We start from the raw sequence: 13,074 nt of genomic DNA, 5'->3' as shown, positions 1-13,074 counted from the left end.
CAGTTTAGAATGGCATATTTTATGTTCCATAAATCTTTTTAAGCAATCATCCTATGCAATATATTTGCTAGGATATTCTTGTTTCCTAAGGAGACTTTCAGCATAAAAGAAGTTAAATATGGTGGTGTGTCCTACCTACTGAATGACTTTTAAACTGAGCATTCCAAATGCCATCGAATGTGGGAGAAAAAAGGCAACAGTCAACAGAGTTAGAAAGTTTTGCTTTGATTTTTCTCGGTGTCTTTCTCCAGGGTCAAGACTTAACAGAAGTCTTATGAATTTCTCAGGGAGGTTCTTCTGGCTCTTTGTAAGAAGTTGCCAGCTCCCCAGCTACTTGGAGTTAAAGCTATGCAAGAATAGTACAGAAGGAATGGAGGTGGCTACCCTGCCCCCTGCCCCTTCCCCCTCTCATCTGGTTAGGTTGGATCTCAGCAGTTCCTTAGCTCAACATGTCACTCTTGCAGTGGACTAGGGAATCACAGGTACAATCCATGCCAGCTTACCCATAATAGAGAGGTTGGTATTACTGTGGAGAGTTAGAGCCCTTCATCTCAGATCTCTATGGATCAGTTGGGCCCTTCTATGAGAGACCAGAAGTGAAAAGTTCTCAAAAATAATCCCAAAGATGTGCCACTTTCTCCTCTTTCCCAAAACTCCCAACCCCCAGAGTACCTAAGGAGGAATGGATTTTAGAAAGATATCACAGCCTTCTTTTCCAGTCAAGAATTAAGTATCGGCCAACCAGCTTTCACATCAATTACAGGAAAATGAGAGATTGTGTGGCAGTTTGAAAAGCAACAAATGACCCTTTATTGTCAGAGTAGAAATCAAAAGACAATATATTTGCTTTTTTTTTTTTGGCCGGTTATTATTAGAGTCTCCCACTGGTGCATTTTGAGGGGAAAAAAATGTGGAACAGAAAAAAACAACAGAGAGCAGATAACACTGCAAGAACTCTAAGTGAATGTCAAATTTGTGGTTTAGTAAAAATTTCTTGGGATATAATCAAAGATTTATATACACTAGGAACACGAAGCAAAGCCAGATCAGTTCAGTGAAATGCAGCACTCCCTGAAGCCAGAGACCTACTTTTTTACATAATTACAAAAGAGCAGACTTCAGAGCCACAAGAAATCTCCTGAGGGCAGCAATGGGAGTGGAATTCATTTTCTCAGAGAATCCATATATTCATTTTAATGGTTTAAAATGATTCATGCACTAGTGGAAGAAAGACATGGAACTTGTCCCCATGTTTTTCTTTTTACTTCCCCTATCAAACAAAAATGTTCTGTAATTGAACCTTTGAAGTTAAGTCTTTGGATAGGCAGTTTGAAAGTCTCATATAATTTCATTGAGGGAGCTTAGGAATTAAAGAAATCTCTGAAGGAACCAGGGTCCAGATTTTTTAAAGGGCTTGTGGAACAAAATAACATGTTGAAAGGGACACAGATAAAAATTGGTGTCCAATATGAAATATGGTGCAGAATGATTTATATATGTCACCATGTTCTATAGCTTTCAGAAAACCTGCCAGTTTCCCAGGGGATTTCAAATTAATCCTTAGTAGATGGCCAAAGTAATATTCCCCAAGGAATGTATAAGCTTTTGCAGAAATGGTATTTAAAGAAATACAGAAGAATAAAGATGTTGAGTTGTTTTGTTACTGAAATATGAAAAAGAACAAGTAACATTAGTTGTTTGATATATTTATTAGGTTTGTGTTCATGAGAATAAATATCACCCAGAAAATAAAAATAAAAATAGCAAGTAAAATAGAGAGAGTAGAGCCTAAGAATAAAAGATTTAGAAAGTGTTCTCAAGGGCCACAATAAATAAATTTCAATAGGTTGTCGTGTTAGGCTTTATTCAAAGAATCAGAAAAGAATAAGTTCACAATTAATTTTGAAGCCTGAATATCACTGACAGGCCTGGCTCATAATGTTGAGGAAGTTTTGGGCACAATTCTTTCAGACAGTTGAGGTCCCTTCTCAGATAAGTCAATGATAACAAATATCAAAAAGTCCTCTGTGGGGGCGCCTGGGTGGCGCAGTCGTTAAGCGTCTACCTTTGGCTCAGGGCGTGATCCCAGCATTCTGGGATCGAGGCCCATGTCAGGCTCCTCCTCTGGGAGCCTGCTTCTTCCTCTCCCACTCCCCCTGCTTGTGTTCCCTCTCTCTCGCTGGCTGTCTCTCTCTGTCAAATAAATAAATAAAATCTTTAAAAAAAAAAAAAGTCCTCTGTGAAACCTAGAATCCCTCAACATTGATTACTCATTGCAAAGTTTGGGAGTTCCCAAATCCACTCTCACCTCTGACATCAGTTGCAAGTTCAAAGGTCCCCAAGACCACTTCAGGTTTGATAATTTACTAGAAGGACTCACAGAACTCATTTAAAACTATTATACCTACAGTTAGAGTTTATAATAGCGAGAGGATTCAGATAAAACTCAGCCAAGAGAATAGGCATATGGGGAGAATCCAGGAGAGTTTTAGGCATGAGCTTTCAGTCGTTCTCTCTTGGAGTCATAAACAGTGCTAACCTCTCTCAGCAATGATGTGTGACATACAATATGCACCACGTAATGCCAACCAGGAAAGTTTACCTCAGCCTTGATGTTCAAAGTTTTTATTGAAGTTCAGTCATGCAGACATGGTTTACTGCCTGCAAGGCTGACTTGAGTCTCCAGTCCTTTCAAGCTGGTCCAACGCCCCCACCAAAAATCACATTGTTAGCACAGACTATCTGGTGGGGCCCAAGGCTCCCATGTAAACAAAGACAGTCTTATCGTGCAGGATTTTCCAAGGGTTTAGAGATTATCTCCCAGGAACTGAAAGCAAAGTTCAGACCTCCTTTTGGGTAAAGGTTAAGATTTTACTGCACACTCATATTACACAAACTTGTATGAACTGTACTATCCTCACTGGAATGACATCTGTCTGCATCACTATGACGATACTAGATTGGACACACCTTGAACTGTACAGATACGTTCACCTGTTGGTAAATTGTTTCAGTTGGCTATGGATTTACCTCACCTGCACCTTTGGAGGGCACTAGTTCTATTCAAGGATGCTTTGGGTTGGAAGATACTGAGGCAGCTCCCTGTTCCTCTCTGAGGATGAGGATTTTTGCTGTATCATTGTTGGGATGTCCTATAGTGAGGGTTTATCCCCCAACTCATTCTGCTGCAGACTGATGATCAATGGAGACTTCTTAACACAGCCTCCTATCTCCAACAAAACCCTTTCTTTATGTGTGCATGCACTTCTTAGAATGTGAGTCCCAATATGCACTATTTTCCAAGGAACATTTCCTAGAATATTGGAATTTACCTAGAAATGGATTTCTTGTTTCCTTATTACATCTGAAAAAATGTACTTATATTTAGACTAATTTTGTTACAGAGTTTCATTGGTTTAGTGGAATTGATTGGAGAGAAAACCATCAAGAATGATACACCAGCCATTCAATCATGAAATGGTTTCAGGATGCTGATAAATTTTCCTAGAAAATTGAATTCACTGAATAATAGCTAGAGTCTATGTAAGCTAAAATAATCAGACTTTGGTTTTAGACTTTTTATATCCAATCACTAACAAGTTTCATATATGTAAATCCAATAAGATTTCTTTTTAATGTGATGTACATTCCTACCACTAACAATTTTCTATACATTTTAACACAATAACTTTTGTTTTACTTTTTAATGAAGAGTTTTGATTTTTGGAATGCTTTAATGTAGGTCAGAGTTGAACATGAATTGCAAATTAGCCTAAAACTCATAGAATGAGAAACAACTGAAATTTCTCTTACAAACACTATTCAAATGAATAAATACTGTGTATGCGCATTAGACTTTACGTCATTAAAGCATTGATTCAAGTTGTAATTCTGAAATTTTTGACAGAAAGTCATGTTAATAATAAGCATATAAAAATGATTTGTGTGATGCTGAACCATAAACTAATAAATGTAAGTCCTTTATGTCACCCACAAAAGTCAGATTTTATACTCACATAATATATAAATGGTTACTTTATGAAATAGATACTTAAATCCTATGTCCACTAAATTTCCACTATTTTTATATAGATCATAATCTTAACTACGAATTGCTATCTTTAAAATGTCATGATTCAATAAAATGAAATGAAGTTGGAATAAATATAAATGTCTACATCTACTATAAATCAATTTTACAAGTAAAACATTAGGAAAATCCTGGCTTAAGAGAAATTCTGTGAAAAAGTTCAAAGTTTATTTTGTCCATTAGTCATCAGTCATGACTGAAAATGTAATATAGTAGTTTTAAATTTTAGACTGCATTGATAGAAGTATTGTATCTGTAACAAAGGTACACTCTGTATTTTGAGCTACTCAGGTCATTACTGCTACTATGTCCAAATAAATACTACGCTTTAATCGAGTCATAGTTAAACCAGAGGGTATCCAATGGAATGCAATCAAAATGATAAGTTGGAAAATCATCTTACATGAGGAATTTTTTAAGCAACCACAAATGTTTAGCCTAAAGCACTAATTTTGAGTTTTTGAGAGATTTATGTTAATTATTGTTAAATAGATCTAAAAGTGTTTTCTTTTGATAGATATAATCTATGCTTGTTGAGAATAAAGCACTAGGATCAATAGATGGAAGTTAGAAAAAGGCATGTGTCAGCCTAATGAAGGACAGACTTTCAAAGTGTCTAAACACATACCTATCCTATTATATTGAGGATTGCATTGCCATTGCTGGAAGTTCCAAGTTGGTGCTGGCAGATCTATGCCTTCTTTTCCAAGTCTCAGATTCTTCCACTCTCTGGATAGAATTACATAAAAACAGTGTTTCTCAGGGATCAAAATTGGAAAAAACTGTTCTTTTCTAACTTCTTCATAAGTACTCTGGGTGGAAGAATAAATAATTGAAATTATATAAGCTGAATATTTTTTTTTCTCTTTTCCACTCCTCCCCTCCACCCCCCACCCCCACACAAATGCTGCTCTGGAGTAATGGAAATAATGAAATCTAGAAAGGGGAGACCAAAAGGCCATAGGGATGAGCTGATGGTCACCTGAGACCTTGCTAAAATACTGATTCATTAGCCTTGAAGAGCTCAGGGAGGCTATCTAAAAATCCTTAAAATTGCTGGTTATTTGGATGACATGAACATAAATTGCAAAAGTTTAGAAAAATGGGAGTCTCTTTAAACCTTTTTTTTAAAAAAAGATTTATGTATTTGTTTTAAAGAGAGACAGAGAGGGAGGGAGGGAGGGAGGGAGAGAAAGCTCAAGCAGGGGAAGGGGCAGAGGGAGATGAAGAGGGAGAGAGGATCTCAAGCAGAATCCCTGCTGGGCGTGGAGCCCAGTTGGGAGGGCTCCATCCCAGGACCCTGAGATTGTGACCTGAGCCGAAACCAAAAGTCTGACTCTTTTTTTTTTTTTAAACATTTTATTGATTTATTTGACAGAGACAGAGACAGCCAGCGAGAGAGGGAACACAAGCAGGGGGAGTGGGAGAGGAAGAAGCAGGCTCATAGCAGAGGAGCTTGACGTGGGGCTCGATCCCATAACACCGGGATCACGCCCTGAGCCGAAGGCAGACGCTTAACCACTGTGCCACCCAGGCGCCCCCAAAAGTCTGACTCTTAACCAACTGATCCCACCCAGGTGCCCCACTCTTTAAATCTTTTAATGTTTTATTTAGGACAAATAAAAAGAAATATATCTTCCCAGACCAGGTGACATTCTAAACAAATAGTATATGCAAGAAATCCCCCCAAGAATTCCTCAACACTTGTGAAAGGCAAATGGCCGCTAAGAGAAGCTGAGTATGCCCCAGCTGTCTGATGGTGTCATGGATAACCCTGCCTTCTTGGCAGTCTCCCACTGATGATTTCTACTCTGGCCTGAATAGACCATAGTCCCTAATGAAGAATGACAAGTCTCATCTTACAAAAAAATATTAAAACATTGCCGGAAGCAGCATTTAATTGTTTTATCTGACAGTCTCTCTGTGTTGAGATTTGAATCCTCATTAGAATCTGATTTGAATTTTAACCAGTATCATAGGAGAGTTGCATTGAAAAGCAGAATCCAAGATCTCAGCCACATGGAGGCAGTGGCAGTTCTCTCTGTTACCCCCTACGTTGTAATTGTGGAAGCCTCTCCAAAGTACCTTTGACGCCTTTTTCTTGAGGGTCCGTCTGCTGGGAAAAGCCTGGGAGATCCCTAAGCATTATGTCTGAGTACATCAGCAAACTTGACTTCAGCTAATTAGCTAAGCTTCCTCCTGAAACTGAAGCAGACGCATACTCTTACCTAAAAACTTCCCAAACTGTCTTTCTCATATACAATTTTTCCCTTCTATATGGAGATGGAGATATAATGTTTTCCACCAGTCTTTTCAGACTTTGATATCAATTGAGGCGCTTCTGTCTCCGTCGTGTGTCTATAAAAGCCCGTTTCTAGGATTTTTACACATTTTTAAAAGTTAAATGAAAATACTGAGTTTGCATGCCTTGGCTGGGTAAAACATTGAACTATCATTCTTAAACAAGATCTTCCTAGTGCTGGAGACAAGAAGACAGTACATGGGCCACATGTTTGCACAGCAAGTACAAGATGTCATACTCGAATTTGCAAGTATGTGCTTTGTGTTCTCTGCTGTGTCATTACTGAGAGACATCCAGAAGTAAAGTATATCTTCACTACCTTTAGGCCATGGTTTGGGTGATTCCAATGTAGATTGTGGCAGTTTTTCTGTGAAAATTTTTGTTTTTTAAATTATACTGTTTTATGAAACTTCATTTAATCTTTTTAATGAGCATTCAAATATCTATGACTTTCACACCTTGAATCAGAAGTGTCACAGTTGAATGCAGTTTCAGAGCTGATGTAGTTTCTCTAAATGTATTCTCTGTTATAAAAGATAAGTATAATATTTCAGCTATTTATTTCTGGGTTGATAGTTTCTTATTGAAACTTGTACTGAAGACCAGTGACTTAAAAGAAAATCATTTCTTACTGTATATCCTTCCCAAGAAGTGGTATGACACTATATTTTGGACTGTTATAGATCTTGTGATGAAAGTTAATGAATTTAAGTTCTATTATTCCAAAGAAACACATTAAGTTCTCTAGCAAGGCTATGAAATTGGATTTGAGATTCTATATTAAATTGTAACACCACAGTCTCAGTGAAGCATTTGAATCCAACATCATATGTCAGAGAGAATGTCAGGAAACCATAGAAAGTACTCTCTTATTTTCCACTTTTGCAATGACAACCTAGGGATTTTTGGTGAGTGTCTGTGTGGTATGTCTTATACACGTGAGCTTCTGCTAACAGAGACGCTGTTATTTAGTAACACATTTAAATCCAGAATTAGTTCTTGCTTGGTCAATGCAAAGCCAGAGCATTGCTGAGGATAAAATTCCTATTAAATGAAAATGGATTCAGATATGCCAGGATGATGAATTCTAGACTTGGCACAGTTAGGTATTCTCTTCTTCAGCAACTATTTATTCAAAAATCACCTTTGAGATATATTTTGTGTCAGATTGAAAAATTGTTCCCCACCAGAATGGGATGGCACTTTGCATTTGCCCTCAATGACACATAATCTTTCTATGGAACCAACAGAAAGATTACCCCATCTTGTCTGTTGCTTCTATTAATCAGTGCCATGGTTTCTAATGCCTTTGAGAGGGTATGTTTATTTTTCCCTATCCAGGAGATCTTTTGTGATCATGTGAGACTGAACCAACTTATTCTAGAAGGCATTTTTAAAACATTCCCTTTAATTTTAGAATGTTCAAAAATATGGGTTAAACATTCTGTCATGTAGTGATGGAATTTCTTTTTTTCCCCTTTGGGGAATTTTTGTTTCAGGTCTCGCTTTACCCATGTAGTCATGTTTTTTGTTTTGTTTTGTTTTGTTTAAGATTTTATTTATTTATTTGACAGACAGAGACAGCCAGCGAGAGAGGGAACACAGGCAGGTGGAGTGGGAGAGGAAGAAGCAGGCTCCCAGCGGAGGAGTCTGATGTGGGGCTCAATCCCAGAACGCTGGGATCACGCCCTGAGCCAAAGGCAGACGCTTAACGACTGCACCACCCAGGCGCCCCATGTAGTCATGTTTTTATCTCAAGCAAGAAAGAAATTATCTTCCAACTATAAGATGACTCATAAAGTTAGAAAGGGAAAGTCCGAAGAGATTTTTCATTATCCTATTTGAGCTAAACAAAAATGTGAATATAAAATAGTTAGAAATTACTTCAATAATAAGTGTGCAGACTCTATAGATGAAAAATGATGAAATCTTCAGGTAAGACTAAATATTATGAATTCATTAATTTCTCCCAAAGTAATGTGTAATTTAATGTCATTCCTATCAGGATCTCAGTGTTCTGATTTTGTTTTTTCTGAAGCAAGCACTTTGCAAAGTCATTATAAAGGTCTCTTCAGAGAAAAAAATGGACATAAACACTCTAAAAAAAAAAAAAAATCCTTGAAACAAAAGAATGATGGAGAAGAATCCAGTGCCAACATGTCAGGACGTTATAAGTCACAGAGTATTGCAGGGACCCAGGAATGAATAGACATAGAAACCAAAAAAAAAAAAAAAAAAAAAAAAAAAAGAAAGAAAGAAAAAAGTAGTTCAAAATAGCATTGATTGCGTTATCTCTCTTGCAGATGGGTTGATTTTGTTGTCTATGTGAGAAGTGAGCAAAAGACACTGTGATAGAGAGTGTTATGCTCCCCAGATATCCGTGCACTCCTCTCCATGTCCCAGCCTCCTTTGCAGTTGGGCTGGGGTCATATAATTAGTTAAGGTCAATGATATGTATCCAGAAATGATGGAAGCTGCCACTATACCATGTTCTTTAAAACATGCTGCCCAGTCTAACAATTCTCTCTCACCTTGCCCTTTGTCAGTGTGGAGGCCACATGTTTCAGATGATAGCTGCAACTTTCACGCAGCCTGGATCTCTGAGTCACTCCTTAGAAGGGAGCACCTTCAGCAAGCTAACCAACACCAGCCTGGGACAAATCAAGAGTTAAATATCTATTGCATTAAAGGAAACCAATAGGCAGATATAGATGATAGACCCATATGTATTCCTGCCTTGGACACCCAATTTTGTCTTATTTAGCTCTTTAAATTAAACATTACTTGACAGTTTATTTATTTAAAGATTTTTTTTATTTGAGAAAGAGAGCATGAGTTGGGGGGGGCAGAGGGAGAGGGAGAAGCAGAGTCCCCACTGAGCAGGGAGCCGGAAGTGGGGCTTGATGCCAGGACCCCGGGATCATGACCTGAGCCGAAGACAGATGCTTAACTGACTGAGCCACCTAGGCGCTCCAACAATTTAATTTTAAAATGATCATTAAAAAGAAGCTGCAATAATTTGTTTTGAAAAACATGATTAATTATCAAAACCTCACTTTTGGGAAAAAGGTTCCAAACAAGAAAATGATAAAAAATAAATCCCAGGAAAAAGAAGGCTGTCTGATTGATATTCTTTGCTCTTTTCTACTAGGTTTTCCAGGGCAATTTTGACAATGATACCCACAGGAAAAACGTCATCGACCCTCCCATCTATGCACGGCACATAAGAATCCTACCCTGGTCCTGGTATGGGAGAATCACGCTGCGGTCGGAGCTGCTGGGCTGCACAGAGGAAGAGTGAGGAGACTCCACACCCCACAACCCTCCTCTCCATCTCCCTAAAAGTATCTCCATGGAATGAACTGTGCAAAATCTGTAGGAAACTGAATGGTATTTTTCATGAAAAAGTGCTCAAATTATGGTAGGCCACTGTCTTTTTAAGGAGGTCTAAGCCTGCCTTTTCAATGGTTTAATTTGATTTTTATTGTTTAAATTTCTTGAGCAACATCACATTAACTTGTGAATTACTTTTGTCATTGTTTTCTGAATTATTCACAATGGTTGAAATATATTAAGGAAAGAAAGTAGCACTCTTTTGATAGCAAGGGTAAAAAAAATCTCATAGTTATCAAATAAAAACAAGAGTTGATAGAGCTTTTATAATCAATACTCAACTAATTCTTATAAAAGGAATACTGCAATGTTAGCAATAAGGTTTTTTTTCTTCTGTAATGATTCTACATTATCCTAATTGTTTTCCCTGTGCCTACCAAACACCGTCAGTGTTTATAACAGAATTTTGAAGAATCTATTACATGTAGTACTAATTAATATTATAATTCTCATTTTACTTTCATTATTTCTAATAGTATATATTACATGATCTTTTTCCTTTTTATTCTGTTCTATATTCTTTATATTGTATATTGACTAAGTCCATATTTTTCTAATTGAGTTTTTTCCTATTATTTGACTAAAAGTTTCATGCTTGTGTATATGTATGCATATATATGTATACATATGTATACATATATATGGAACATGATTGCATATCAGTAGATTGATCATATTTAATATCAGTCAATTGAATCTGCGATTGTATTTTTAAAGGAAGCTATAACTGTAATTTCCAAATACTTCCTTTATAAAAAACCCAATACTACCATTTTGCAAGATAAACAACAAAATCGTATTATGCCCCTTTAAACCGGAATTTACTTCATTTTGAATTTACATACCTTATCTTTACTTTAAAATAATAGGATAATGAATTCTTTGTCCATTTTGAATTTTTTTAGCAAACGAATATTAACACAGTGCTGCAGGTCCTGGCCAAGCATACTCATCATTTCTTTGTTCATCTCTGCATTTCCTGTGAAACTAGAATTTTACTGAGACTTGAATGAAACTGGTGGCAGTTTCCAGGAAAGCACATTGTGTAGTTATTTGTGAAAAGTATTTACTAATGACAATGTAGTAGATCATTTTAAGATGAAAATTGATTTCTATTTATTTTGTGTCAGAAGTCCTGAAAAAATAAGCAATTTTCATAACAATTTGTTACTGATAGTGGAGGTTTCATTGACATGTCTCTCAAATTAAAGCTCACACTGCCTCCACAATAGTCCTCAGCATCTAATTTATAAGCTTTACAAGCGTTTATTTTATAAGGCTTAGACACAGAATTATTGGAGTTTTAAATTAAGGGTCCCGGAAAAGAAAGTACTGTATGTGTACGAAATGTTAAGGTCCTGTACAACACTGAGAAGTTTGTTTGTTTGTTTTCCCCTCTATTATTTGTGCTGCATAACAAAAGCCACTAGACTGTTATTGTCTTGTCTGTCCATGTGTTAACAACATTTCTTAATGATGTATATATGGAGGAGTCTTCAGTCATAGTGAAGAATTTAAAGGGAAAGTCAATCATAATGGCATTTTTAATAAGAGCAAAATTAGGACTGGCTGGCCACACGTTTGTCCTATGCCCACAAGCTTTCTACTTCAAGTTCTTATGAAATTGTTGATTTGAAGCATCTGAAATGGTGATCATTTTTCGGCATCTTTCACAAACAAAATTGTTAGGTCCTCAATATTGGCTTTTTCAGACAACTTTAAAATTAGGAATTAAATCTTTTTAATTTCCTAAATGTTGAAGTCATATTATAAATAATTACTTAGGTCCAAAAATACACACACACTTACTGTCTAGCCAATCCCTTTTATTTCTTTAAACATTGACTGTCCCGCCAAATTTCTAGCCGTTTTCCTTTACAGGCTATGCACGATTCTTCTTTCTAAGCAGAATATGTTTTAGAAATTATGAGTAATGCTTTGTAATGATTTACTTTCTCAAAATTATTCCTGGCTTCTTGTGATGTTTTGAATTTTATTTTATTGATAGCTTTTTAAACAAACATTTTCAAAGGGAGTTTGTTAAAATTATACTTCTTACCTTTTAGAAATACATTGAAATGGCTTTCTCTTGCTTGTGCATTTTCTCTCTGCTCTCTGTGCTCTTCACCAGCATGGCATGACCAACGAGATATCTATTTTTCCCACGGTGACTCAAATTCATGACAACAAAGGGATTCCCACGTGTGGTGATGTTAACAATTCCTATGAAGTAGTCCGTAGCTTTTGTGTCATTTGTATCAATGACACCAAAGGGAAACGAATTTATTCTATTTAAATTCACACTAAAACAAGTAAAATCTTAGAAGCAGAACACACTGAAAAATCGCCTAGTCTTCACTATATGGAGTAGCTATAATATGCTAACTTTATAATCTAGGAAATTATGTTTTAAACATCTCCATTCTATCTATGTCCTGTTTACTTATCATAGTCACTAATTCTAATTTCAGGGTTGACTTTCTCTTTCTGAATGGCTTCAAAGGATTGGTGCGAACTTTGAAGACTTTGGGTACTAATGATTGTATCTTTGCTAGTCAACAAATTATGAAACACAATTCTCACTGCTGGCATCCGATGTGTCAGTAAGTACAGAAGTGACTAAGACACAAATAACCTTTGCAAACTTTCAAGCTGTGTAATATTCCAATGTTGGTTTTTTCTTTGTATATATACTTAAATCATGTAGGCTGTTGTAAAATTAGTATGACCTTGTCTAGTCTTCAAACTTAAAATAAAACTTTTGAAAATCTGGGATACCTTTGAAGCAGTTGTAATTAAACACATTTATAAGAATACACAAACTGTCTGAATGCCCACTACACTTTAACTACATGCTTGATGTACTTTTTCTTTGTACAAGACAATTAAGCAAATGCATAAAAAAACAAATTACAATAGTCTCCAAATACCCATTGATATCAGCTAACCTTGATTTTCCAAAATTATTAAAATGTGTGCATTTCTCCCACTCCTTTTAGCTGTGCAAAATTTATTGGAATACTGGTAACCCAAAGTCATTTTTTGCCTCATACTTAAAGTTTTTTGTTCCAGGATTGAGCTGCCCATTGTTAATCACGTGCCATTGCTATCACTTCTAGTATTTTTTAAGTACATGATTCTCAGGAGCATAATGAAGAGATCTGGTCAATAGTAAGCGATAACACAAACATTAAAAATGTATTTACCCATGTAACATCTGCTGTTGCTTACAGACAGAACACTTGGCTTCTTCGTAAGCCCTGTTTCTGCCTCTCTGGAAGTCACGGGT

General features: G+C 36.4%; 1 protein-coding gene across 2 annotated transcripts in view; it reads left to right on the top strand.

The window, feature by feature from the left end:
* The window catches only part of EDIL3 (EGF like repeats and discoidin domains 3), a 407,373-nt gene extending 394,813 nt beyond the window's left edge, over window positions 1-12,560 (top strand). For both annotated transcript variants that reach the window (XM_019806447.2, XM_011232960.3), the window contains one exon: window positions 9,544-12,560. In XM_019806447.2, the coding sequence (XP_019662006.1) occupies window positions 9,544-9,693 (150 nt within the window). In that variant the 3' untranslated portion in view covers window positions 9,694-12,560. The remainder of the gene's footprint in view (window positions 1-9,543) is intronic.
* Window positions 12,561-13,074: the final 514 nt, after the last annotated feature.

The sequence above is a fragment of the Ailuropoda melanoleuca genome, chromosome 3, assembly GCF_002007445.2.
Source record: "Ailuropoda melanoleuca isolate Jingjing chromosome 3, ASM200744v2, whole genome shotgun sequence".
NCBI classification, from domain to species: Eukaryota; Metazoa; Chordata; class Mammalia; order Carnivora; family Ursidae; genus Ailuropoda; species Ailuropoda melanoleuca.
This window is presented reverse-complemented; position numbering and strand designations above follow the sequence as displayed.